General features: G+C 41.2%; 1 protein-coding gene across 9 annotated transcripts in view; it reads left to right on the top strand.

Annotated features, from left to right (window-relative positions):
* LOC123847090 (WASH complex subunit 2-like) overlaps positions 1 to 23,522 on the top strand; it is a 53,731-nt gene that overhangs the window by 3,927 nt on the left and 26,282 nt on the right. For 6 of the 9 annotated variants that reach the window (XM_064594948.1, XM_064594951.1, XM_064594952.1 and 3 more), the window contains exons 4-17: positions 3,032 to 3,094; positions 5,459 to 5,632; positions 8,322 to 8,415; positions 9,410 to 9,468; positions 10,896 to 10,943; positions 13,453 to 13,563; positions 14,086 to 14,173; positions 14,879 to 14,950; positions 15,678 to 15,793; positions 16,254 to 16,311; positions 17,898 to 17,957; positions 18,349 to 18,537; positions 20,708 to 20,835; positions 22,674 to 22,760. In XM_064594948.1, coding sequence (XP_064451018.1) covers positions 3,032 to 3,094; positions 5,459 to 5,632; positions 8,322 to 8,415; positions 9,410 to 9,468; positions 10,896 to 10,943; positions 13,453 to 13,563; positions 14,086 to 14,173; positions 14,879 to 14,950; positions 15,678 to 15,793; positions 16,254 to 16,311; positions 17,898 to 17,957; positions 18,349 to 18,537; positions 20,708 to 20,835; positions 22,674 to 22,760 — 1,347 coding nt within the window. Of the gene's footprint in view, positions 1 to 3,031; positions 3,095 to 4,538; positions 4,637 to 5,458; positions 5,633 to 8,321; positions 8,416 to 9,409; positions 9,469 to 10,895; positions 10,944 to 13,452; positions 13,564 to 14,085; positions 14,174 to 14,878; positions 14,951 to 15,677; positions 15,794 to 16,253; positions 16,312 to 17,897; positions 17,958 to 18,348; positions 18,538 to 20,707; positions 20,836 to 22,673; positions 22,761 to 23,522 lie in introns of those variants that run through there. The other 3 variants (XM_064594955.1, XM_064594949.1, XM_064594954.1) reach the window with 3 other exon arrangements.

The raw sequence follows: 23,522 nt of genomic DNA on the forward strand, positions 1-23,522 counted from the left end.
ATTAACAGTGGCCAGTGCCTCAGTGTGTTATCAGAAGGGAACAGAATTCTTAAAGTTTTATTAATCTGTTAATTCAGGAATTTTGTCCTGAAACATTAAGTGACCTAGAAATGACTTTTTTTTAAGTTTATTTTTTTAGTAATCTCTACACCCAAAGTAGAGTTTGAACTCATGACCCCAAGGTCAAGAGTCACATGCTCTTCTGACTGAGCCAGCCAGGCGCCCCAGAAATGACTTCTTTAGTAGCACTTCTCATGATTGTAATTTCATATTTATTGGTACGATTTGATGTGTCAAACTACCCTAGTAAATCAAGCCCCACATTTGTTCTAAATGTTGTATTCCTTGGGCCCAGCACGTTCCTGGTTTGTAGGACCCTAGTGAATATTTGAATGAATGAATGAATGAATGAATGAATGAGAGAACACATAAATGAAAAGGACCAGGGCTGTTTATAATCTGTTAAGAAGTCCTCAGCCCGTGGTCCCTTTTCTCCAGTTCACCACCTCTCTCTTATCCCATCTCCCCAAATGAAGAAAAGATCCTTTGAGGGAAAATACTAAAGATATTTAACAATTCTGGGAATGGCTGCCTGATTTTAAAATTATCGAAAAACATGTGAAGCTATGAGGTTAGCCTGGTAAGAGTGAAGGGAAGTTAGCATTGATTATCTGCTGTATGCTGAGCACTTGAGATACATAGTTCTTATCACTCTCAGAAGATCCCTGGGTTTTATATATTTGTTGGATTATTTTTTAGAGGTCGTGTTTGGCCTCCCAGCCACAGCCTACTGGTATCTTATGACGTAGTTTTTTGTTTTTTTTTTAAAGATTTTATTTATTTATTTGAAACAGAGAGAATGAGAGAGAGAGAGCACATGAGAGGGGGGAGGGTCAGAGGGAGAAGCAGGCTCCCTGCCGAGCAGGGAGCCTGATGCGGGACTCGATCCCGGGACTCCAGGATCATGACCTGAGCCGAAAGCAGTCGCTTAACCAACTGAGCCACTCAGGCGCCCTTGTTTTTTTTTTAAGATTTTATTTATTTATTTGACAGAGAGACACACAGCGAGAGAGGGAACACAAGCAGGGGGAGTGGGAGAGGGAGAAGCAGGCTTCCCGCCGAGCAGGGAGCCCAATGCGGGGCTCGATCCCAGGACCCTGGGATCATGACCTGAGCCGAAGGCAGACGCTCAACGACTGAGCCACCCAGGCGCCCCTTATGAGGTAGTTTTTAATGACAAGCAGGGGCAAGAGTAGGATGTTGGTGCTGTTCAGACTTGAGTGTGAAGCTAACCTTTTAGGTTAAGTGGTCTCGCTATTTAAAATCTGAAGTGACCTTGGTAGCTGCCATGTCTGAAAGCTTCAATTTTAAGATTTATTTACTTTTCTGTTCCTGTCTTTCAAAATTACCCCCCCCAACTTTCTTGTCTTTACAGAGAAATTATTTTTTAGAAGTATGGAAAAAGAAGCAGCATCTGAAATTTCAGATGGTGGAGGGGTGTCTCAGCATTCTGGCGTATATATTCTAAGTCCATTTCCCGTGCAGACACTGGCCTTTAAGTTTTTTCTCTCTTGTTATAAAAGTAATGAACACTTGTAGAAGAGGTTGGCATAGATAAAAAGTACTAAAATGTAAAAAAATTAAAACCACAAAAAATCAACTAGAATTCCACCTCCCCAAGTTACCCAGCCATTGAACATTTTGCCATATTTCTTTCTAGTCTTTTTTTTTTTAACTTAATCTTTTCTGTATGTATATATTTGTAGGCTGCATTTTTCGTAATATTACTTTATTATTTTATAAGCATTTTAATACTTTCAATATAAAACTTTTTTTAAAAAAGACTTTATTTGAGAGAGAGCGTGAGAGGGGGGAGAGGCAGATGGAGAGGGAGAGGCAGACTTCTCTGCTGAGCAGGGAGCCCAATGCGGGACTCGATCCCAGGACCCTGGGATCATGACCTGAGCCGAAGGCAGATGCTTAACCGACCGAACCACCCAGGCACCCCAACAATCTTTCAATATAAAACTTTTAATGGAATCTTTCAAATGTCTAGAGAAGAACAGATAATAATCACAAATGCTAATAATATGCACCACTTTGCATCAACAGACTTTAATATTTTTACTATTTGCTTCACAGGCACCAACTTCCCATTTTTTACCTTAACTCTAAATATTTTGGGTGAGGGCCTCTTTATATATCTGTGTTTTTATTCTTACCTGGAAAGTATATATCTGCATGGATGTATATGGGTGCTTTTATATGTAGTATGAGATAAGAATGCTACTTTGTTTTTCTTCCCCCATGGGTAAACTTTATTGTAAGTTCTTTTCCTCACTGACTCATGTGTATGAAAGTATGTATATATACATTTATGTGTTTTGTGAATGTAAAATTAGGCATATATGTAATTATGGATCAGTTTCTTGCCTGTGTATTTTATCATGATTATCTGTATGCCAGTATCCCAATCTTAAATACTGCAGATTTCAAATAAGTCTTACTAGGGCACGTTCCCATGTCTTCTCTTTAATAGTTAAATCGTTAAAAATATAAATGGGATAATAAAAGTTTATCAACCATCTTAAGCAACAGGATGAAAAAAACTTTTACCATTTCCATCGCTCAAAGTGTTAAAGCTCTCGTTACCTAGTAGGTAAGTTCTACCAGTTGACATTTTAAGTAGCCTCACATTTAAGTACCTGTATCGCTGCCCTGTCAGCATTAAGTATTAGGTTTCACCAAAAGGTATGAAAATGATATCTTAATTGTTTTTGTGACTTTTTGGTCAACCAACTATGAGATTGAATGTTTTTCACATTTCCTAGTCATTTGTATCTTTTTAAGTTTAATTTTTGGTGAATTAACTGCTGCTTTTTGCTTTTTGTCCTTGACCGATGTCCTCAGCCATTTGTTGAATAATTGTTTCTTCTCTTTGTCTTTTTGTATTGTGTGTTGAATTTGTATATTGCAACGTATTCCAAATGATATTTTGACCATTTAACAATGAATTTGCTTCCATGTATAGCGTGTATATGATGAAGAGGTGGAGGAGCCGGTGCTCAAGGCTGAGACAGAAAAAGCAGAACAGGTACTTGCATTAAATCACTCTTCTGTTGAGTCTTGATTTAGAGAAAGAAAGTGGTGGAAATTTGTAATGTGGCTGGTGGGGGATTGTGGGCAGGAGGATGGTTACTGGGGGAAATGGGAAAGGCTGCTCCTGATAGCCCAAGAGTTGAACTCTTCAGTTTGTTTCTGAAATGTAGTATAGTAAGAAATATAAAAAGTTTCTGAATTCTGGCTTCAGAGTAGAGCACAGGTCAGTGGAGATTTTCTGTAAAAAGCAAGATAGTAAATGTTTTAGGTTTGTCTGGCTACATCGGTCTCTGTCTCTTTTCCTTCTTTTTTCTCTTTCTCCTCCTTTCCCTCACCCCCTTAGGAAATGTAAAAACCATTCTTACCTTGAGGACTATACAAAAGCAGGCCACAGACTGGGCTATAGGTTGTTAGTTCTTTGAAGACTATGTTGCCCTGTTCTTTTGTGACAGCTTGGATTCCTGCCAGTTGGAAATGACAGTGAGATGAATGCTGGTTTAGTCCACACACATTTGAGTGCCTCCTGTGTTTGTACAGAGGACACAGAATGTGCAGTGTGCATTTATTGACTACTAAGATTGCAGGGAGCTGGTGACTTAAAGAATTCACCCTCAGGAGCTTATGGTCTTGGTTGGGGCACTAGGGCATAATATGTCAGAACTGCTGACTGCTCTGGAAGTTCAGATGAGAAGATCTCAGTGATGTAAGCAGGGACAACCTACAAGGATAAGATGTTAGCTAGGTGAAGAACGAAGGGCCAGATTTTAAGGCCATTTCAGTGAGCGAATGCCAGCCACTAAAGGTCAGTGTTGGGGGATGTGCCTGGTATTTTATGGACTATGTTAATGGAAGATATTGGTGGTTAGGCACGAAGAAGGAGAAGGGAGTGAGGGGTGGGTGCTGGAGGGCTTCATAAACCAGGCTAAGGAGTCTAGGGGCAGTAGTTTCTCTCTTTTTACCTTCTGTGGCTTCACATGTTCTAGGTGCGTAATCATTTTTCCTGGGTATTGCCACATCATGGGCCAAAGCATAGGTAAGACATTCTGGGCTTTCTAGCCCTCTGGCAGAAGTTGTACCCTTTGTCTCCCACTTAGGAAAGCCCTGGAATATAAGTTTATAATGGGAGTAGCCTTGGCTCAGCTCTAATTTATTGAGAAAATACACATCACTTGAAAAAGTTGGTACTTTATCAGTAGCTGTTGCTTAGATGAAGCTGTTAGGATAGGATGTTAGAAACCACCTATATTCTGCCTATTCTCAGCTTAAAAAAAAAATTTTTTTTTTAATGATCCTCGAATGATTTGCTAACCATTTAAATTTAAATACAGTGGTATATGGTTATACCAAGTCAGGTTCAATGTGAAGTGATGAGTGTGTAGTGTGCTATTTTTAAAAAGCTACTGTGTATTTATTTCACAAACATGTTTTCACACACTTAGTGCACTATTAGCTATTTGACTGGAACCAAGCATACCAGAGTGGAAAAAAGATGCAGCCAGAACAAAAAAGCCGCATTAGAAAGACTTCCATACTTGAGGTAAAAGTATAAGAAACTCAAAGGGTTTTCCCTTTTACCCTCAAAACAGCACTGTTTGGTTTGGTTCTTTCTATAATTATGTATCAACTTCTAGAATATTTGTGAAGAGGGGAAATGACACAAAATTTTTTTTCAATATTTCTCACAACTGTTGACACAGTTGAGTGAGTGAGGGGACGGTCACTGGGAGCTGCTGTTGTAGGAAATGGAGGCCTGTGGAGTATTTTCAGCAGGTTGGTGATATGTACAGACTTTTGGTGGGGGCATTGTTCTAGGATGATGTACAGGGTAAGTCAGAAATGGAACTGACCCTCTCTTGGTTTGAAACGAATTTATAAAATAGCCATGATTACTAGGTTTTGGTTTTTGTATTTTAACTAATTGAAAAATGACATCTCTGGCTGGAGTATTTCTTCTAAGTCTTAACTTCTGTAATTGTCCAAAGACGCATTAACCAAGGTTTGTGGGATCCTGTCATGATGAACCTGAAAGTCTAGGCCCTTCATTCCTCTAGTGGCCGGGGATTGATGTACATTTCATGGGCAGGGAATTTTTACATAGGTTACTTAGCTAAACCATCATACCAGAGTTGTGCTTTTGTTTCTGTAGATGGTGAACTGGGAACTCTGGGACCTTAGGTAGTTTGATCCATGTCCGGAAGGTGACAAACTTGGGGTTTAAAACTTACTCCGAAGTCTGTTGAGGGATTTAGCAGAATCTGACTTTTGTTAACATTTTTAATTGATTTCTTTTGTTTTATTGTGTTTTATTAGGGTGGTATCAATATTTTGGAGATCCATGCTGAACAGTATTTTTTTGTAGGAGAAGACCCGGGAACAGAAAGAAGTAGATCTGATCCCTAAGGTCCAGGAGGCTGTGAACTACGGTTTACAAGTATTGGACAGTGCATTTGAGCAACTGGATATAAAAGCGGGAAACTCAGACTCTGAAGAAGAAGATGCTAATGAACGGATGGAACTGATCCTTGAACCGAAGGTAAAGACATTCAGTTCATATATTTATTGTAACACTTGTTGTGTTTTGGGTACTTTACTTGGGCACAGAATTAGTAAGACATGGGCTTGACTTTTAGGAAGTGAGCGTGGCACTTAGCAGTCTCGTATTGACTCTTTTGGGAAGACTTGCTTTACCTGAACATTTGTACAAGGCAGCATGCCAGGGTAGGGGAGTACAAAGGTGCAGGGCGTGGTTCCTACTCTCACAATGCTTATTACAGCATTACCAGCTGGTGGGAGAGAGGAGACATTTATATGAGTCCCCATCATAAGTGCTCTGAGAGACCTGACTTCTAGCTGGGGAATTGAGGGTACAGATCAGACTTGATTTGTGTTTTGAAGTATGAGGAGGCTCATAGGAGGGAGAGATTGTTGGGAACCTGAAGTTCTGTAGCTTGTGCTAAGGGAGACTGCAGAGGTGTTGAAAGAATTAAAAAAAAAAAAGTATTGGAAGACATTTGGGTTGATTGCAGGTTTTGGCTAGGATGAGTAAAGCCGTTATGAGCGTTCATGAATAGACTGTTAGCCTTGAAAGTAATTATGGCTTTACTACTACTTTCTCTCAGATTTGTGGAGGGGACCTTTGGGGCAGCACAGCCACGCAGAAGTAAAAACAAAAGGTTGCTCTATTGCTTTTGAGAGAGAGTCTTTGTGACACACAAGTGCTTTATGAATTGAAACATGCCACAGGGGCGCCTGGGTGGCTCAGTCGGTTAAGCGTCTGCCTCTGCTCAGGTCATGATCCCAGAGTCCTGGGATCGAGTCCCGCATCGGGATCCCTGCTTGGTAGGGAGCCTGCTTCTCCCTCTGACTCTGCTTGCGGCTCCCCCTGCTTGTGCTCTCTCTCTGTTGGACAAATAATAAAAGCTTAAAAAAAAAAAACTGAAACATGCCACAGAGCCACGCTCTTCTGGTTATTCGTTTCGGCGCTCACTTCTCTTCCAGTTCAGGCTTCTGGTGTTGTACCATGTTGGGGCTGTTCCTTTTGCGCTGGTACACTCACTAGCTTGCCTTCCCGCTGTAGGGATTTAGCAGTCAGCCGTGGACTCTGGGCAAGGGTATTGCTTGGGCCACACTTGTTAGTTCCAGGTCCTACACCGCTTTCTCTTCTACTGGAGGACGTGGGAAGGCCTTCCAAGTCACGGTTAGCCCAATTAGTTTCTTTTCTTTTGTTGGCACTGAAGTTGGTTGCTCTTGTATCTTTTTTTTTTTTTAAGTTTTATTTATTTAATTATTATTTTTTAAAGCTTTTATTTATTTGACAGAGAGATAGAGCACAAGTAGGCAGAGCAGCAGACAGAGGGAGAGGGAGAAGCAAGCTTCCCGCTGAGCAGGGAGCCTGACGTGGGGCTTGATCCCAGGGTCCTGGGATCATGACCTGAGCCGAAGGCAGACACTTAACCGACTGAGCCACCCAGGTGCCCCTGAGTTTTATTTATTTATGTAATCTCCACACCCAACATGGGGCTCAGACTTACTACTTTGAGATCAGGAGTTGCACACTCTACCGACTGAGCCAGCCAGGCGCGCCAGTTGCCGTGGTGTCTTTAACGTTTACATTAACCTTCCCAAATTCTCTGTTGTTGTGTTAAGCATCAGAATTGTTTTCTCCTGCACCCCCAAGATCTTTCTAATACAGAAGAGAGATGATGGCCAAATGCCCTACTTTGTAAAGGACAAATCAGTTTTTCTGTGGAGATGGGAGGTTGTCCTAGTTGGATTGCTTTCTTGAACTTAAATTTTTAATACATGTGTGTTGGGTGGGACTTAGAAGTAGAGGATAGGAATGGAAGGATGTCCAACAGGTATTCTCTTATGTACTGTGTCCTTCATTTCATTCTGTTGTTTTATAATCTGGTCTTATTTTACCAATTTCATTTTTCTAAATTATACAGTGGGTGTTGCTGTGGGATATTATTCTTTTCTTCTTTGGGTCATTTTTTTCTCCCAGACAGGTTCTCATCAGTCTTTTGGATGTGCCTTTAGTTCATTATGTTGACTGTAGATACTTGCAGAGTTGCCGTCCTTTTCTTCTCATGTAGCCCATGCTTTATGTGCTCTGTCCAGCCTTCTCTTTGCTCCAGTGTGGTGTGAAGGAATCCTTCTGTTGGTCCCCACCTGCTCCCATTCCCAAACCTGGACACACCCACCTGCCTCCCACAGTCCTGTAAAAGCATTTATTTCCTCAGTGTGCTTCTTTCCAAATTTAGGACTATTATTGATGATTCTCAAGATTGATTGGTTGAGTGGTTGATTTTCGCTCACTAGGGCTGCGTTTTAGGGGAGGAAGGCAGGGCTAGGACTCATCAAACCTGGCCAGAGCTTTCTGTTTCTTTCCTTGGTCCTCCTTTTGAACATGTTACTATGAAGTTATGACTCTTATTTGATTACTGCTGGTCAACTTTGTGCATACCTTTGCTATTTTGAGTAAAACTAGGCACTTGAGAAGGGAGATTCTTTGTGAATTAGCTTTTCTTTGCTATTTTTAACCTAAGGATTTGACTTTTTAAAAAGTCAGTGATTTTTTTTTTTTTTGGACTTTGAATCCTGTGCTGTTTCTTGTTCTTCACTCTCATTATGTAACTTGTTTTGGATAGTCAAAGATGTCAAGTGGGAAACTTATTTTTCAACCTGAATATTTAATGGCGATTATCTTTCATTCTTTACAGGATCTATACATTGATCGTCCTTTACCTTATTTAATTGGGTCAAAGCTCTTCATGGAGCAGGAAGATGTAGGTCTCGGAGAGCTGTCTAGTGAAGGTATTCTTTTGCGCCAAATATTTTTGTTACTTTTAGGTTTACATCTTTTTATTCTAAAATAATTTCAAACTTTACCTTAATGTTACCAGAATAGTACAAAGAACTCCTCTGTACCCTTCACTCAGGTTTACCAGTTGTTAACATTCCATCACATTTGTTTGATTTTTCTCTCTCTATATACATAATACTTTTTTCCTGAATCTGTTTGTGAGAGGCAGACATCAGGTCCTGTTACTCCAAAATATTTCTCTGGGTATTTTCTAAAATCAAGGACAGTCTCATATGTAGCCACAGTATATTATCAAAGTCAAAAAATTTTCTCGGATGTAATTCTATTAGCTAATCCTCAGTTGTATTTCAGATTTTGCCAGTTGTCCCAGTTACGTCCTTTCCAGGCTCTTTTCCCTCTGGTCTAGGCTCCAGTCTGGGATTACTCAGTGCATTTACTTGTCAAATCTCTGGTCTTCTTTTAATCTGATATAATTTCTCAGCCTTTCTTTGCTTTTTATTTATTTTATTTTTTTAAGATTGTATTTATTTGACACAGAGAGAGAGAGCACAAGCAGGGGGAGTGGGAGAGGGAGAGGGAGAAGCAGGCCCCCCGCGGAGCAGGGACCCCAATGCAGGGCTCGACCCCAGGACCCTGGGATCATGACCTGAGCCGAAGGCGGACGCTCAACGACTGAGCCACCCAGGCACCCCCTTTCTTTGCTTTTTATAGCTTTGACATTTTTGAAGAGTACAGGCCAGTTTTTTCCCTTGGTAATTAACTTTTTTTGTAGTTAATAAGTACCTTGTGGGGAGATCCTTTAAGGCTATGTAAATGTTTCATTCTTCACTACAGTGAAGATACTTTTAGTTCCAGTTAATGTGTATAGATACTTTTATCAAAATCTCTGTGATGCTGATGTATGGTGGTTTGTGATTTTGAGAAGGAATTAAGGATGTTTTATTATGCATATTGGCGATAACGCTTTTTCTTTCTTCTAACCAGAGGGGTCAGTAGGCAGTGATCGTGGCAGTATTGCAGACAGTGAAGAGAACGAAGAAGAGGTAAGGGCTGTTTGGTGTCTCTAGGTCATGGTGGGCAGGAACCTTCGGGTGTGTTTAGCAGGCTAAATAAATATTTGTTAGTTAGCAATCTCTTTTCACAAATTTTTTAACAGTGATAGTAGCCATAATCTGAGGTTTTTCCCTTACGATTAAGTTTCCTTTCTGTTTTTTTTTTTTTTAAAGATTTATTTATTTATTTATTTATTTGACAGAGAGAGAGAGAGCAAGTAGGCAGAGAGGCAGGCAGAGGGAGAGGGAGAAGCAGGCTCCCTGCCGAGCAGGGAGCCCAATGCGGGGCTCGATCCCAGGACCCTGGGATCATGACCTGAGCCGAAGGCAGCCGTTTAACCGACTGAGCCACCCAGGCGCCCCAAGTTTCCTTTCTGTCTTGTGTACAAAAGCAAGGAAAACTATTTTAATCTCTTTTACCGTTCCCCTCCCTCCCACCTCCCCACCAGGCCTTCCTCCTACCAGTATATTTTGGGGGGGCAGCTTAAATATTTTGGTAGAATCTGACTGCAATGCAGTCTTTGAATAAGTTCTATTTTGGAATAATTTTAGGGAAAAAGTCCGTATTTAAAACTTGTTAATACTATAAAACCTAGACCAGAAGAATGCTCGAAGCATTCACTTACATTTTCACTTTGCTGCTGGCTCTAGTATCTTCATATCTACAGAGCGTGATTTAACTCCCTGCTCTAGGGCCTTGGGGTCTGTGGACCTTGACCATTGTTGTATCTGGGGTTGTTCCCTGACATGAGTATTTGTAACTAATGTGTGAAGGATAGTTCTTGAGTGTGGATTTCTAAAAGGAGACAATATTGTATGCTCCTCTCTTCTCCTCCTCCCCTCTTCCCACAGTCCTTCTCCCCTGCCCTCCTTCTGCTGGCCCTCCAAACAAAGCACCTAACAGTAGGAAATAAGCTTTTCCTAAATAATCTCGCTATAACTGATGATCATTAGCTGAATCCTGTGCTTTTAGCATTCGATGCAGCTCTTTACCTAATTGCTGGTGGGAAACACTGATATTCCCCCTCTTGGGCCTGATTTGGTAGTTCCTAGTTAGAGGGAATGTAGAGAGTGGAGTCCAAAATGTAAAATCACACAAACCAACTTGTGATAATTTAATGAATTAAATGTGCAACTATTACTTTAAATTCAGAGGTTAGCAATGATAGTGCAGATAGGTATGAGCAAATTATTAGAGATGTTTAAATTAGCCGCAAAAATTACATGTTAGCCTGAACAACTCTTGGTGATACTGCCAACTATCTACTTTATCTGCACCTTGATACTCCAGGTGACCAGTAAGCAGTACAAAGAGACTGAGTATAGATGTGCCCCAGAGACTTAGACCTGAAATCATTTCTGTGCTTGTGAGTAAATTCTGTATTAACAACAAAGCTTCTTTTTTTTTCCCCCTAAAGGAGTCAGATGAAGATTTTGCTAATCATAGTGACAATGATCAAAACCGGGTGAGTCTCATGTACTACAGTGACTTTGCTTTTAAATTTTAACTGAAGCATAGCATGTATACTAAGTACATGCTGAAATTACTTTTTTGAGGAGAGCTGGGTGGGGGGGTGGGTGAAATAGGTGAAGGGGATTGCACTAAGTAACATAAGGAATTGTTGAATCACTGTATTGTACACCTGAAACTAATGTAACACTGTATGTTAATTATATTGGAATTAAAACAATAAAAAATTCAATAAAAAATTACTTAGAATGACTTACGAGAAAGTAAGGATTTAGTCCTCAGTTTTACAGCTAATTTTCCTTCAAGCATTTCATTTTTGTTTTTTTAAGATTTTATTTATTTATTTGGCAGAGAGAGACACAGTGAGAGAGGGAACACAAAGCAGGAGGAGTGGGAAAGGGAGAAGCAGGCTTCCCGCCGAGCAGGAGCCTAATGTGGGGCCCCATCCCAGGACCCTGGGATCGTAACCTGAGCTGAAGGCAGATGCTTAACGACTGAGCCACCCAGGCGCCCCCAAGCATTTCATGTTTTTAAGTTAACTACTGCCTTGGGTTTTTTTTTTATTGTTGGTTTTGTTTGTTTGTTTTCAGTTTTGCTTTATATTTTATTTTCATTTTTCTTAGAAAACAGAGAAGTGAAAAAAAAATTGGGAAACATAGCCTCTAAAAGAAGGCCTAGGGCGCCTGGGTGGCTCAGTTGGTTAAGCGACTGCCTTCGGCTCAGGTCGTGATCCTGGAGTCCCGGGATCGAGTCCCGCATCGGGCTCCCTGCTCAGCGTGGAGTCTGCTTCTCCCTCTGACTCTCCCCCCTCTCATGTGCTCTCTCTCTCTCAAATAAATAAATAAATAAATAAAAGAAGGCCTAGTTTCTCAAGCTGAACTGTTTCCCATGAATCCCCCTCCCCTATTTTAAAATTTGAGATAATATAGCAGTAAGGTTAAGGAACACTCAAAAGGTACAAATCTAATCCTACTGTGTTAGCATAGCAGTCCTAATTTTTGTTTGCCCTTCTAAGGATGTATTCTTTTTCTAGTATGCATCGTATGTTTTCTGCTCTTTTATGTTAACATATTAAAGTATTTTCTTACATTTTGAATCATTCGTAATTTTGTTTTGTGAACTCTGTATTTGAAGTATAGTAATACAGTGATACTTTTCATAGTTTATAAATTTATATGGGACATAGTTTATTGCCAGGATTTTATTTTTGAGATAATGCTGCATTCAGTATTCCCCTACACAGAAATCCTTTGCTTATGTGAACGGTTTCCTTAGGAATGAGATGGTGTAGAATTAAAGGCTCTTGATATTATTGTCTCATTGCAGATTATGCATAATGACTTTCTTATAATCTCATCAGCCCTGGGGTTATGATTTTTGCTACCATAATATACGTACAATGGTATATTGAGATAGTCCCAATTTGCATTTCAGCTTCCTAATTGGGAAATGTTTTTTCACAAAAATTTTCAACTACCAAATAAAGGATTTCGTACCTGTTGGTTGGCACTTGTATTTTCCCAGTTGTATTCACAGAGGCCATTTAAGAATTGGTCTTTAGAGGATATTTATTTTTCTATGGAACTTACTATTAAGATTGATAAATTCAGACTTTCAAATAATACAATACAGTGATTAAAAGCATTGGCCTAACCATTTATTTGTATTGTTAAAGATAGACTGTTTTTGTGTGCCCCAGTAAGCCTCAGGGTCCTAAGGAGTACAGTAGTTAATAAAGTGCTTTTAGAGGGATGGGGTGGTTGGCGGATGGACATTGGGGAGGATATGTGCTATGGTAAGCGCTGTGAATTGTGTAAGACCGATGAATCACAGACCTGTACCCCTGAAACAAATAATACCTTATATGTTAATAAAAAAAATAAAGTGCTTTTAGCATAGTACCTCACACAGTTTATACAAATGATACCTACCAGTGGCTGCTTTTATAAAAATTAGAACTTCACAGGTAAAGCTTAGTTTGAGCCCTCCAGGCCTCATTATCCCACACTCTTTCAGGGGTAACTGGTGTTGTGATCTGGGGGTATAAGTGCTTTTCTTTGCTTTTTCAAATATATCTGTGTCCTTAGAAACGAGGTAGGCATTTGGGTGCGGGGGCAGGGTATCCTGCTTGGTTTCTCATTCAACATTTGTTTCACTTGATGCCTTGGATGCTTCTGCAGTTGTTAACAGCTTATTCCTTTTAATTATTAGTATTTTTATCAAGATGAGACGATGCTTATTTAGTTTATCATTTCTCCAGTGGTGGACATTTTACGTATTTCAGTGTTTGCTATTCTGTGTGTAGTATTTGCACTGAAAATAAATCTTGTGTGTTATTTGTTCTAGCGCATTTATTGCTTTGAGACTTTCACTGCATCGTCAGCATCATCCCCCTTGTTTGACAGTCTGTCACTGTTTTGCCTGTAGGCTAAGTGGTAGTAGTATCTCTTTTTCAGCTTGATGACCTTATCTCCTAGTTCTAACCTCTTGGTTTATACTCTTAGCACACTGTGCAAATGAGTGATGAAGAAGAGGAGGATGATGGCTGTGACATTTTCGTGGACTCTGAGAAGGAGGAGGAAGATATTGAGGACATTGAAGAAAATGCTAGACCTGTAAGAAAGACTACAGTTAACTCTCTTGACAAGGTTTTAGAAATGGCACCGAGGACTCATTAGTTTTATTGTCATTTATATTCGTAACCGTCTCATTTTGCATTATTTTTGTATATTTACATTTTTGAAAGTAATGGTTGAGCATCACTAGTTGCCTTACGAGGACCACTTTTTCTTCCAATTGTTACAGTTTTACAAGTCAGATCATTCAGGTCTATTCAGTTCCAGAGTCTGTTCAGTTCCCTAATACTCCTATCCTTTTCCCACCCTCATCTGGCTCTTCCAGGATTAAAGTGAAGTATTTAAACAAAATAAGCAAATAAGGAGCATCTCCCTGTGAAGGGAGTCCTGTTTCTCAAGTGATCTGTATAGGGTGCATATGTTTAAATTCATTGAGTTAAATTTTTAATCAGTTCAATTCCTTTGCCTTTGTTTACATAGTTTTGTTAGGTATCAAAAGTAAACTGTACTAGTTCGCGTGTTACCAAAAAAAGTGATACTTTTGATCTTTTCTGCCTGTAGAGAAAAAGTAGACCTACATCATTTGCCGATGAGCTGGCAGCTCGAATCAGAGGGGAGGCTACAAGCCAGGTGGAAGAGGGGCGAACAGGTATGTCATTGAGATGAGTTAACAGGGTTGGGGGAGAGTGCAGGCCCCTCTGCTGGGCTTCACTGACAGCATATTTCCCTGTGTAGTTTTACTGAGGCATGAGAGGCTTATTCTTTTTTTGGTTTATAGACTATTTGATAACTGAACATTATGGAACCCCCCAAGAAAAATGCACATATACATATCTGCATCACATTTTATATGCAGTTTCAGGGGATTAATAGATGCCCCAGAGAATCACAGGCCCCAGATTAAGAATCTCTCACTTATATTTACTTCTGTATTTTGACTAAACACAAATGTACTATATAGTATATTCTAGTGATTGAACAGGATGGAATGATGTCAGAATAGTTCTTTCAGCTTGAGTGAGGTACTGACTGAAGTTGTAAGGTAGAGCTGAGACACAGAGTTGAATGTCTTGCTCTTAGCTTTGGAGCCCCAGGGATGACAAAAAGCGTAGGGGCCCTGGGTGGCTCAGTCAGTTAAGCATCTGACTTTGGCTCAGGTCATGATCCCAGGGTCCTGGGATCGAGCCCCGCATTGGGCTTCTTGCTCTGCAGGGAGCCTGCTTCTCCCTCTCCTCCCCGCTTGTACTCTCTCACTGTCTCTCCTTCTCTCTCTCTCAAATAAATAAATAAAATCTTAAAAAAATATATTAAGGGTAGACTCTGTATGGTTAAAACTGTGGAAACACTCTTCAAGCCTTGTCCCCAGGAGAAGCAAAACCTCAGAAGACATTGAAGGAGAAGAAGGAAAGGAAAATACCCTCAGATGGTAAGCCTTTCCCCTCCATTCTGTTATTTTAGGAGGCTTTTGATTCAGGAATATCACTTTCGTAATTCATAGAATTCCGCTTTAAATGCCGACAAATGGGGTCTCTCTGTATTCTCATTTCCAAAGCTTTTAAAAGTATGCTTTGGGATGCTGGGAGGAGAGTTGGGTGTGCAGTCAGAATGCTGTAAAGATTTGAATTACTAACTTTTATAACGATCATCAGCTGTTTTCCTAGAATTCTCTGAAGGTATAGAAACTGGGGATCTCTAGCATTGGTTTTCAATAAAGAATGTATCAGAGCCTTTCATATTTAACAGTAACATCCATTACATTCCTACTTGTGACTATGTCAGTCTACAGACCTTTGTTCAGTCTGCCCTCCTCTCCCAAATTCTTGGTGGGATAGGTCTTAAAGGAATTTGAACCAGGTACTTGCTTCCAGAGAAACATCTAGATGAAAGGGATCGCCTACAGAATTCACCTTGCTTCAGACATTTACAGAGTTAAGGGTGGGAACCCAGAGGGCCTTTTAAGGGATTCATTGGACTGTTTAATGAATTTTGTTTGGAATTCCTCGGACTGCTGGCCCTCAAGTACTCCTTGTTACATATGGTTAGATACACTCCATGCCAGTCTTGGAGATGCTGTAAAGGCTAACCCTGGAAATTTGAGTTCCAAACCCATCTTTTAACTCTCCCTCCAAAACACTTCCCTTTCTGCTTGTTAGATGAGGACAACTTATTCGGACCCCCCAAGCTGACCGATGAAGATTTCTCCCCATTTGGCTCTCGAGGTGGCCTGTTCAGTGGAGGGAAGGGACTTTTCGATGATGAGGATGAGGAGGTGAGTCCATGACAATCAATGAAGATCCCCCTAGTTGTGTCATGGGTCCACAATTAGTAGGGAAAAAATGGCTTCTTAGTTGCAAGTTGCTTCTACTTTTCTCATATTTGGGGAGATTTTGAACTAAGGATCACAAAGTGAGAAAATACTGTATCCTGATGCCCTTTGTTAGTGGAGAGAGGATGTGAGAGTATTTCTGGTGAATAATTTACTTGATCAGGCGGTCATTTCTTACTTTATCTGTTGTCTTCTTCCATGTTTGTAATTAATTCCTGGATAGACGTAAACTATTTAAAGGTATGATTTTGCCATAGTTTTCACTTTGGAACTACATTTCTGGCAGAACAGTAAATATGGATCTTTAAACTTTACAAGGTACTTTTCTTTAGAAATCCTCAAATGCAGCTACATTTTCCTTTGCTTTTTTGAAATTTCGTGTCCTGTACTTTATTGCAACTAGAGTGACCTCTTCACAGAAGCCCCTCAGGATCGGGAAGCTCGAACCTCTGTTAATGCAGGTAAGCTTGGAGGCTGACTCTTCTTGTTCGCGAACAGAATTCCAGAACTGCTTACTTCTCAGTAGGGGACGGAATCCCTGAAGTTGTTCCCAAGCCTTGCTTCTTTGTTAGGCAGGAGGCTGTTTTGCTTGCCTTGGTCTAGTTAAGAGCAGCTCATTTTCTCTAATTCATGTCTTGGAAAAGACAAAAGTACCATCTGTAAACCCACATCACAGTTTTGTCTCTTTTTTAAAATTTTTTATTTTTTTAAACATTTTTTTTTTTTTTAAGATTTTATTTATTTATTTGAGACAGAGAGAATGAGAGAGAGAGAGCACATGAGAGAGGGGAGGGTCAGAGGGAGAAGCGGGACTCGATCCAAGGACTCCAGGATCATGACCTGAGCCGAAGGCAGTCGCTCAACCAACTGAGCCACCCAGGCACCCCTATTTTTTTAAACATTTTTTAATGTAAATTCAATTAACTAACATACTTATTGATTTCAGAGGTACAGGCCTGTGATTCATCAGTCTTATATAATGCCTAGTGCTCATTACATCACATGCCCTCCTTTGTTTCTTAATAGAGAATTCATAAAAAGTCAAACAGGAAAAGTACTCTGTAGCCGTGTTGAGGATGTTTTAATTTAATGATGTTTAATTCAAAAAAGCACTTCCAGAATTCTGCATATAAATTGGAGGCCAGTAATTCCATGATCTGGTGTGCATCAGAATCATCTGTGGAGCACACATGAAAAAGGAAAAAAAAAAAGTGACAAATTTCATTCCATTAGGTATGTGGTAGTTCTTGGGATTTGGGAATTAGTTAATTGAAGTGAGCGGTCTCCTTGGACCACCAGTCATCAGATTTTGGACTTGCTGTGATGCTGGCTGGCTTGGTGTTCTGCCGTTCCTGCACTCTACTTCTTGGCATCAGTGGATGCTAGTTTCCCTCCTTACTGTTACTGTCTTCATTTTTGTTGTTGTTGATATTTCACATTTTTTGCTGTTCTCTTCTACTTGTTTGTTCTCCGGGTGGAATGCGTAGAGCCAAAACTGTTAAGGAGCCCTGTTTGCTCCGCCTTTTCCTTCCCTTCTGTGCTTTACCCCTTCCTTGGCCTCTCCAGCCCACCCCAGTGCTATTGTTTGACCAGACTCAGAGGAATCGTCCATGGGAATCACAGCTTAGATTATATTAGTACCAAGAAAAAAGTGCTGTGCGTAGAGAGAAGACTGAGCTAAAGCTAAGGAGTTTTAAAATGGCTCTTTTAGGAAAAATTAGCTTTAAAAGGTTTCCATTTAGCTATGTATTGTGTTGTACATATATCTTTTTTTTTTTAAAGATTTTATTTATTTGAGAGAGAGAATGAGACAGAGAGAGAGAGCATGAGATGGGGGAGGATCAGAGAGAGAAGCAGGTTCCCCGCCGAGCAGGGAGCCCGATGCGGGACTTGATCCCGGGACTCCAGGATCATGACCCGAGCCGAAGGCAGTCGCTCAACCAACTGAGCCACCCAGGCGCCCGTGTTGTACATATTTCGATAAGGTACATTTAACAAGAAAAGTCATCTTTTCTGAAGTGGTTATTTTTTTCTTTTTCGTTTTTAGTGTCTTCATCCTCCAAACCTGGAAAGAAAATCCCAGCAGGAGCTGTTTCTGTATTTTTAGGTATCAAGACTTAGGGTTTGTAATTTTAAAAACCAAATAAGTACTATTTTGTCATTTTTTAAATTGTCATCTAAGTGCCAGCTGAGAGTAGCAGGAGCTCCAGAGGGCAACGAATAGCCTACGGGAAGAGCTCATTCACTGGTGTTAGCTCATATTCTTTTAGAAGTTAGTGGCCTTGGACTTCCTTGTGTTTTAGTGACCAGGTGACTGGCATCGTGGGATGTTCTGTAGCAGTAAAGGATGGGGATTACTGGGTCCTGTTAATGTGTTTTGTGGATGGACTGAAACTAAATGTTCTTGGTGGGTGGTCCTTTTTTTTTCCCCCCTGTAAAGTCAGGAGACCCACCCACACTGGCTCACAGCTGTGGCTGTTCTGTCCCTCCACCCACAGGGGACACTGATGTGTTTGGTGCCACCTCTGTCCCATCACTGAAGGAGCCCCAGAAGCCCAAGGAGCCGCAGAAGCCTGAACAGCCCACTCCAGGGAAAAGCCCGTACCCTCCAGCACCTGTTGGCCTCTTTGATGATGAGGATGACGATGACTTTTTTGCAGCATCCTGCAGCAAACCTTCCAAAACAGGTACCTGTTCCAGCCTCTTTTTCTGGGAATTGAGCCAGGGAGAGAATGTTGACCTGAAAAAGACATAAAGCTTGTCAAGTTCTCTGTGTCTTCCAGTAACAGGATCCCTCCTCAAGCATTCCCGTCATAGAGTGTCATCTCGGCTTACATAGTCATAGTGCCTTAGAGATCTCTGTTTTCTGAACCCATCTTTCCTGCTTTGGAAACTAATTACTAGGATTATCTGCCCTTTGGAGAGCTAAAATCTGTTCCCCTATAATACCTGCTAAAGATTTCTGATTGTGATGTTTGGAGTTACCGAGGAAGTTTTAATCACACTTTCTTCTGGCAGCCCTTAGTAAATCATATGAGCAGAATGCCACATGTTAGCTGTTCAGTTCCCAGCTTCTCTTCTCTTCTCTGTGCCAGAAAGCCCACATAACCTTGGCCTTTCTTATATGGCAGGGTTTTCAGCCCCTTGGCCACTTTGGCACTCTCCTTTCTTCTCCCCTCAGATTTAAGCCCATATGTTCATGAAGTCACTCTTCTTAAATTAGTTGTTCGTTTATGTGCCAGAGGACTCTCCCGGGACTCTTGTCAGAATGCACATTGAGGGCGCCTGGGTGGCTCAGTTGGTTAAACGACTGCCTTCGGCTCAGGTCATGATCCTGGAGTCCCGGGATCGAGTCCCACATTGGGCTCCCTGCTCAGCAGGGAGTCTGCTTCTCCCTCTGACTCTCTTCCCTCTCGTGCTCTCTATCTCTCATTCTCTCCCTCTCAAATAAATAAATAAAATCTTTAAAAAAAAAAAAAAAAGAATGCACATTGAGATTCCCTGGTGGGTGTGGGGTGGGGCCTGTGATTGTGCATTTCTAACAGGCTCCCTGGTGGTCAGAGATGGCTGGTCTGTGGAAAAACACTTGGGTGTTTTAGTTAGACTACTGGGTGCACACAGTTTCCAGCAACAGGAGAAGAGGACTCTTCGGAAGGCTAGATGGACCAGGATTCAGTGAGAAGCTCCTTTTCCAGTGGTAAATGTGAGAAGTAAGGATGAAAGCAGAAACCTAAGGGAAATCATGACCTAGTTATTTTAGAGAGCATGCAAATGGACGCATACAGCACTCAGATCTAGGCCAACTGAAATGACAGCGAATAAAGGTGGTGGTGGTGCCTCTCTTGGCCTGGGAGGCCCCTCGCCTAGTGAGTACTGGTGGGGACTGATTTAGAATCACAGATAATATTGACAGCTGCTGCTGTCCTGGGTTGCTCACAAGTTGGTATCCTCCCTTCAGTGATGCACACCTCATTCCCCATGGCAGTGCTCCTGGTAGTGAAAGGCTGGAAGCTGCCCTGCTCCTCGTCATTAGGGTCAGTTACGGTCTCTCGTTCAATAGAATTTGGTGAAGTGTTACAAACGATGAAGTCTATGTATGTTGACATGAGAAAGATTCTCTAGGTACATTAAGTGAAAAACGTAAATCATATGAAATATTATTAGAATTACATTATCATTTACAGCCTTATTTGTGAATCACCCAAGTGAGAATGTCAGTATATCCTTTGGAGGAATTAGATATGTGTCTATTAAACTGTTCCTGAAAGCGGTTTTGTTTGGGTGGGCGGGTGGAGTTATGGGGGAGATTTCAATATTTGCTTTTCTATGTCTCTGTAGTTTGACTTCTAATTTTTATTTGTTTATTACTTTTTAAAAAAGATTTTTAAGTAATCTCTACACCTAACATGGGGCTTGAACTCACAGCCCTGAGATCAAGAGTCACATGCTCTACTGACTAAGCCACCCAGTCACCCCAGTAGTTTGACTTTTTAAAAGGAGGAGCCAATCCTCACTTCTCAGATTCCTAGGGTGGTTGCTTCTTAAATGATCTTTCTTTCTTTGGTCTCTATTTACCTTTGATGCCAGTCCAAGCTAGTCTAAGCTTAGGACTCTGCTGCTTGGATGAGTGTGTGAGCCAAATGGTCCTGTGTTTCAACCACTGGTCCTGTGTTTCATTTGAGCTGCTCTTGTGTTCTTTGAAAAATTCCAACTTAATACTGTTTCATAACTAATCAAAAAATAATATTCTTTTTCTATTTATTCTTTAGGAAGGAAGAATTTTTTAATCTATGAATTTAGTGGTGGGAGTTTTGACTTTAGTATACTAAATTTTCTGCTGTGGTATCTTTTCTAAAGACAAAGTCAAATCCACTGCCAATATCTTTGATGAGGAGGAAGGAGATCTGTTCCAAGAAAAAGCAGCTGCTTTGCCAGAAGCCACTGTGAATCAGACAGATGAAAATAAAGCAAGGGCAGAGAAAAAGGTGAGCAGGAAGGAAACATAACATAGTGAAGTCTTGTTAAATGTTGATTTGGGGCATCTTGTTAATTCGTCTGGAACCCAGAGGGAAGTGGTATTTCCTTTCAGGTGTATGGTGAAGAACTTTAGTCATACAGCAAGGTGAAAGAATACAGTGAACACCCAAAAACCTACCACCTAGATGGAGCAGTTTTTGGCTTTTGCCTTGCTCAGTGGTTTTTACCTCCATTGATGATCTGTTCCTGAACCAGTTATCATGTTAAGGGGTACAAAAGAATGTTTTTCCAGTTCTTTCATTTCTTCTATATTAGCTAACATTTTTCCAAACAGAACCAAAGAGCTTTCTTTCCTCCTTTTTAAGTTATCACTATAGGATCAATGGATTCTCTGTTCAACCTATTATAAACCATTAGCATCATTGTTTTTGTTTGTTTGTTTTAAATGAACCTGTATTTGGCCAGCAGGATGCATCCCCATCAGCACTGAAGCTCTTCTGGCTGCTGTCCCTTTCCTTGGTATCCTGCATAGCTTGAACCATCCTCTTTCTCTCTCTCTTTTTTTAAGTTTGTTTACTTATTTAAAGATTATTTTATAGAGAGAACCTGTTCACACATGAGCATGAGGGGGTGGGGCAGAGGGAGAAGGAGAGAGAGAATCTCAAGTAGACACCCCCTAAGCATGGAGCCTGACGCAGGGCTTGATCCCAGGGCCCTGAGCTCATGACCTGAGCCCAAATCAAGAGCTGGATGCTTAACTGACTGAGCCACCCAGGCTCCCTTATTTATTTAGTAATCTCTACACCCGGTATGGGGCTCGAACTCATGACCCTGAGATCCAAGAGTTGCATGCTCTTCCAATTGAGCCAGCCAGGTGCCCTGATCATCCTTTTTCTTTTTCTTTTTTTAAAGATTTTATTTATTTGACAGAGAGAGACACAGCGAGAGAAGGAACACAAGCAGGGGGAGTGGGAGAGGGAGAAGCAGGCTTCCCACTGAGCAGGGAGCCCGATGCGGGACTCAATCCCAGGACCCCGGGACCATGACCTGAGCCGAAGGCAGACGCTTAACGACTGAGCCACCCAGGCGCTCCTGATCATCCTTTTTCTAAAGAACCTCTTGTGTGTCCTTTCTATGAAACCCCGACCATGGGCACCTGGGTGGCTCAGTCGTTAAGCATCTGCCTTCTGCGCTGGTCATGATCCCAGGGTCCTGGGATCGAGCCCCACGTCAGGCTCCCTGCTCAGCGGGAAGCCTGCTTCTCCCTCTCCCACTCCCCCTGCTTGTGTTCCCTCTCTCGCTGTATCTCTGTCAAATAAATAAATAAAATCTTAAAAAACCCTGACCTTCCCACTGCCGACTACCTATGTCCCAGCATTCAGAACCTGGCAGGCTCCTAAGGGTAGCTCACCTTCCTGTGCTGGCTCCAAGTATACATGTCCCATTTGCGTACAATACCCTGATCCACCAGATACGCCCTCTGGCTTAACTTGTTTTTCTCTTCTCATGCAGTTCCCTCTGCCTGGAGTGTCCTTGCTTGTACCATCTCCTGTGTCCAGGCTTTGTCTGTCCTGAGAAATTTACTTTATTGATGAACTGTTTCTTTCTTCTTTCCTAACTTATACCAGTTTTTAAATTCTTTCTTATGATTCTTCTTTTGCATTAGTTCTTTGTACACGTTTAAGGTCCATGGCATCTTTATTCCCCTGGCACATGGCCTGCTGCCTTATCCTAGCAGAGACTCAGTCTGTTTTCTAAATGAATGTTTGAATAAACCCTCATTTCCAGTTATCTTGGTTGTTAACCCTCAGTTTTTTGTTTTTGTTTTTTTTTTTTCCCAACAAAGGTTACCCTTCCTTCCAGCAAAAATCCCAAGCTCTTGCCAGAAACAAAGGCTCAAAAAGGTTTATTTTCAGATGAAGAGGACTCTGAGGTAAGGAATTCTCTTTCTTAGTTCTGGGAACTAGTCCTTGGATATGGCAAAATATTTCTAAATCAGGGTTTTTCAGTAGAGGTACAAGACCTTTTATTAAATACTTCTTTTTTTGAAATTAATGTTTTGAGAACACATGTGCTTAGAAAGCAGTATGTGTAGTAATACTTTTCATGTTGGGTTTGAATCCAGTGCATCTTCTGGGAGAAAAATACTCTCTTCAGGATGCTCAGATTTAAGGCTCTTTGTTGATCCACAATGCAGTGAGGTGCTTGTACCAGAACAGAAATCAACACGCTGTTTCCTTTTTCAGCAGTCTCATTGAATAACGGGCTTAGTGCCGTATGGGATGTATTCTGGCATAGCCTTTTATCTTGTGACCGGTAACCGTTTGTGGGCTGGCGGTGCTTGCAGACAGCCTTGGTCCTTGAAGGTTCCCGTCTGGAAGCATCTTTCCGGTGGGACAGCACCCCTCTCAGAAGTGTCACTGACTCTCCCAGGCCAAGGTCCTTTCAGAACTGATCTCAGGCTGGGCCTTTAAGGGATCAGAGACCTGTCTGAGAATATAACGGGCAGTCAGAAATCTCCTTCACAGAAAAATATATGGACATGGCAGAAATTTACATGTAATTTCAAGAAATTGTGAACTCTGGATTAAGCTTTTGTGGTTACTTTGCACTAACAGCCAGGATGGACGTACAGCTCTTTGGAAGTGGAGTGATTGCCATTGATGTAAATAAAACCCATGAGGCTTATATTTCA

Source organism: Mirounga angustirostris, unplaced genomic scaffold (genome assembly GCF_029215605.1).
Source record: "Mirounga angustirostris isolate CCGP_5_RB_7025 unplaced genomic scaffold, mMirAng1.0.hap1 SCAF_6, whole genome shotgun sequence".
NCBI classification, from domain to species: Eukaryota; Metazoa; Chordata; class Mammalia; order Carnivora; family Phocidae; genus Mirounga; species Mirounga angustirostris.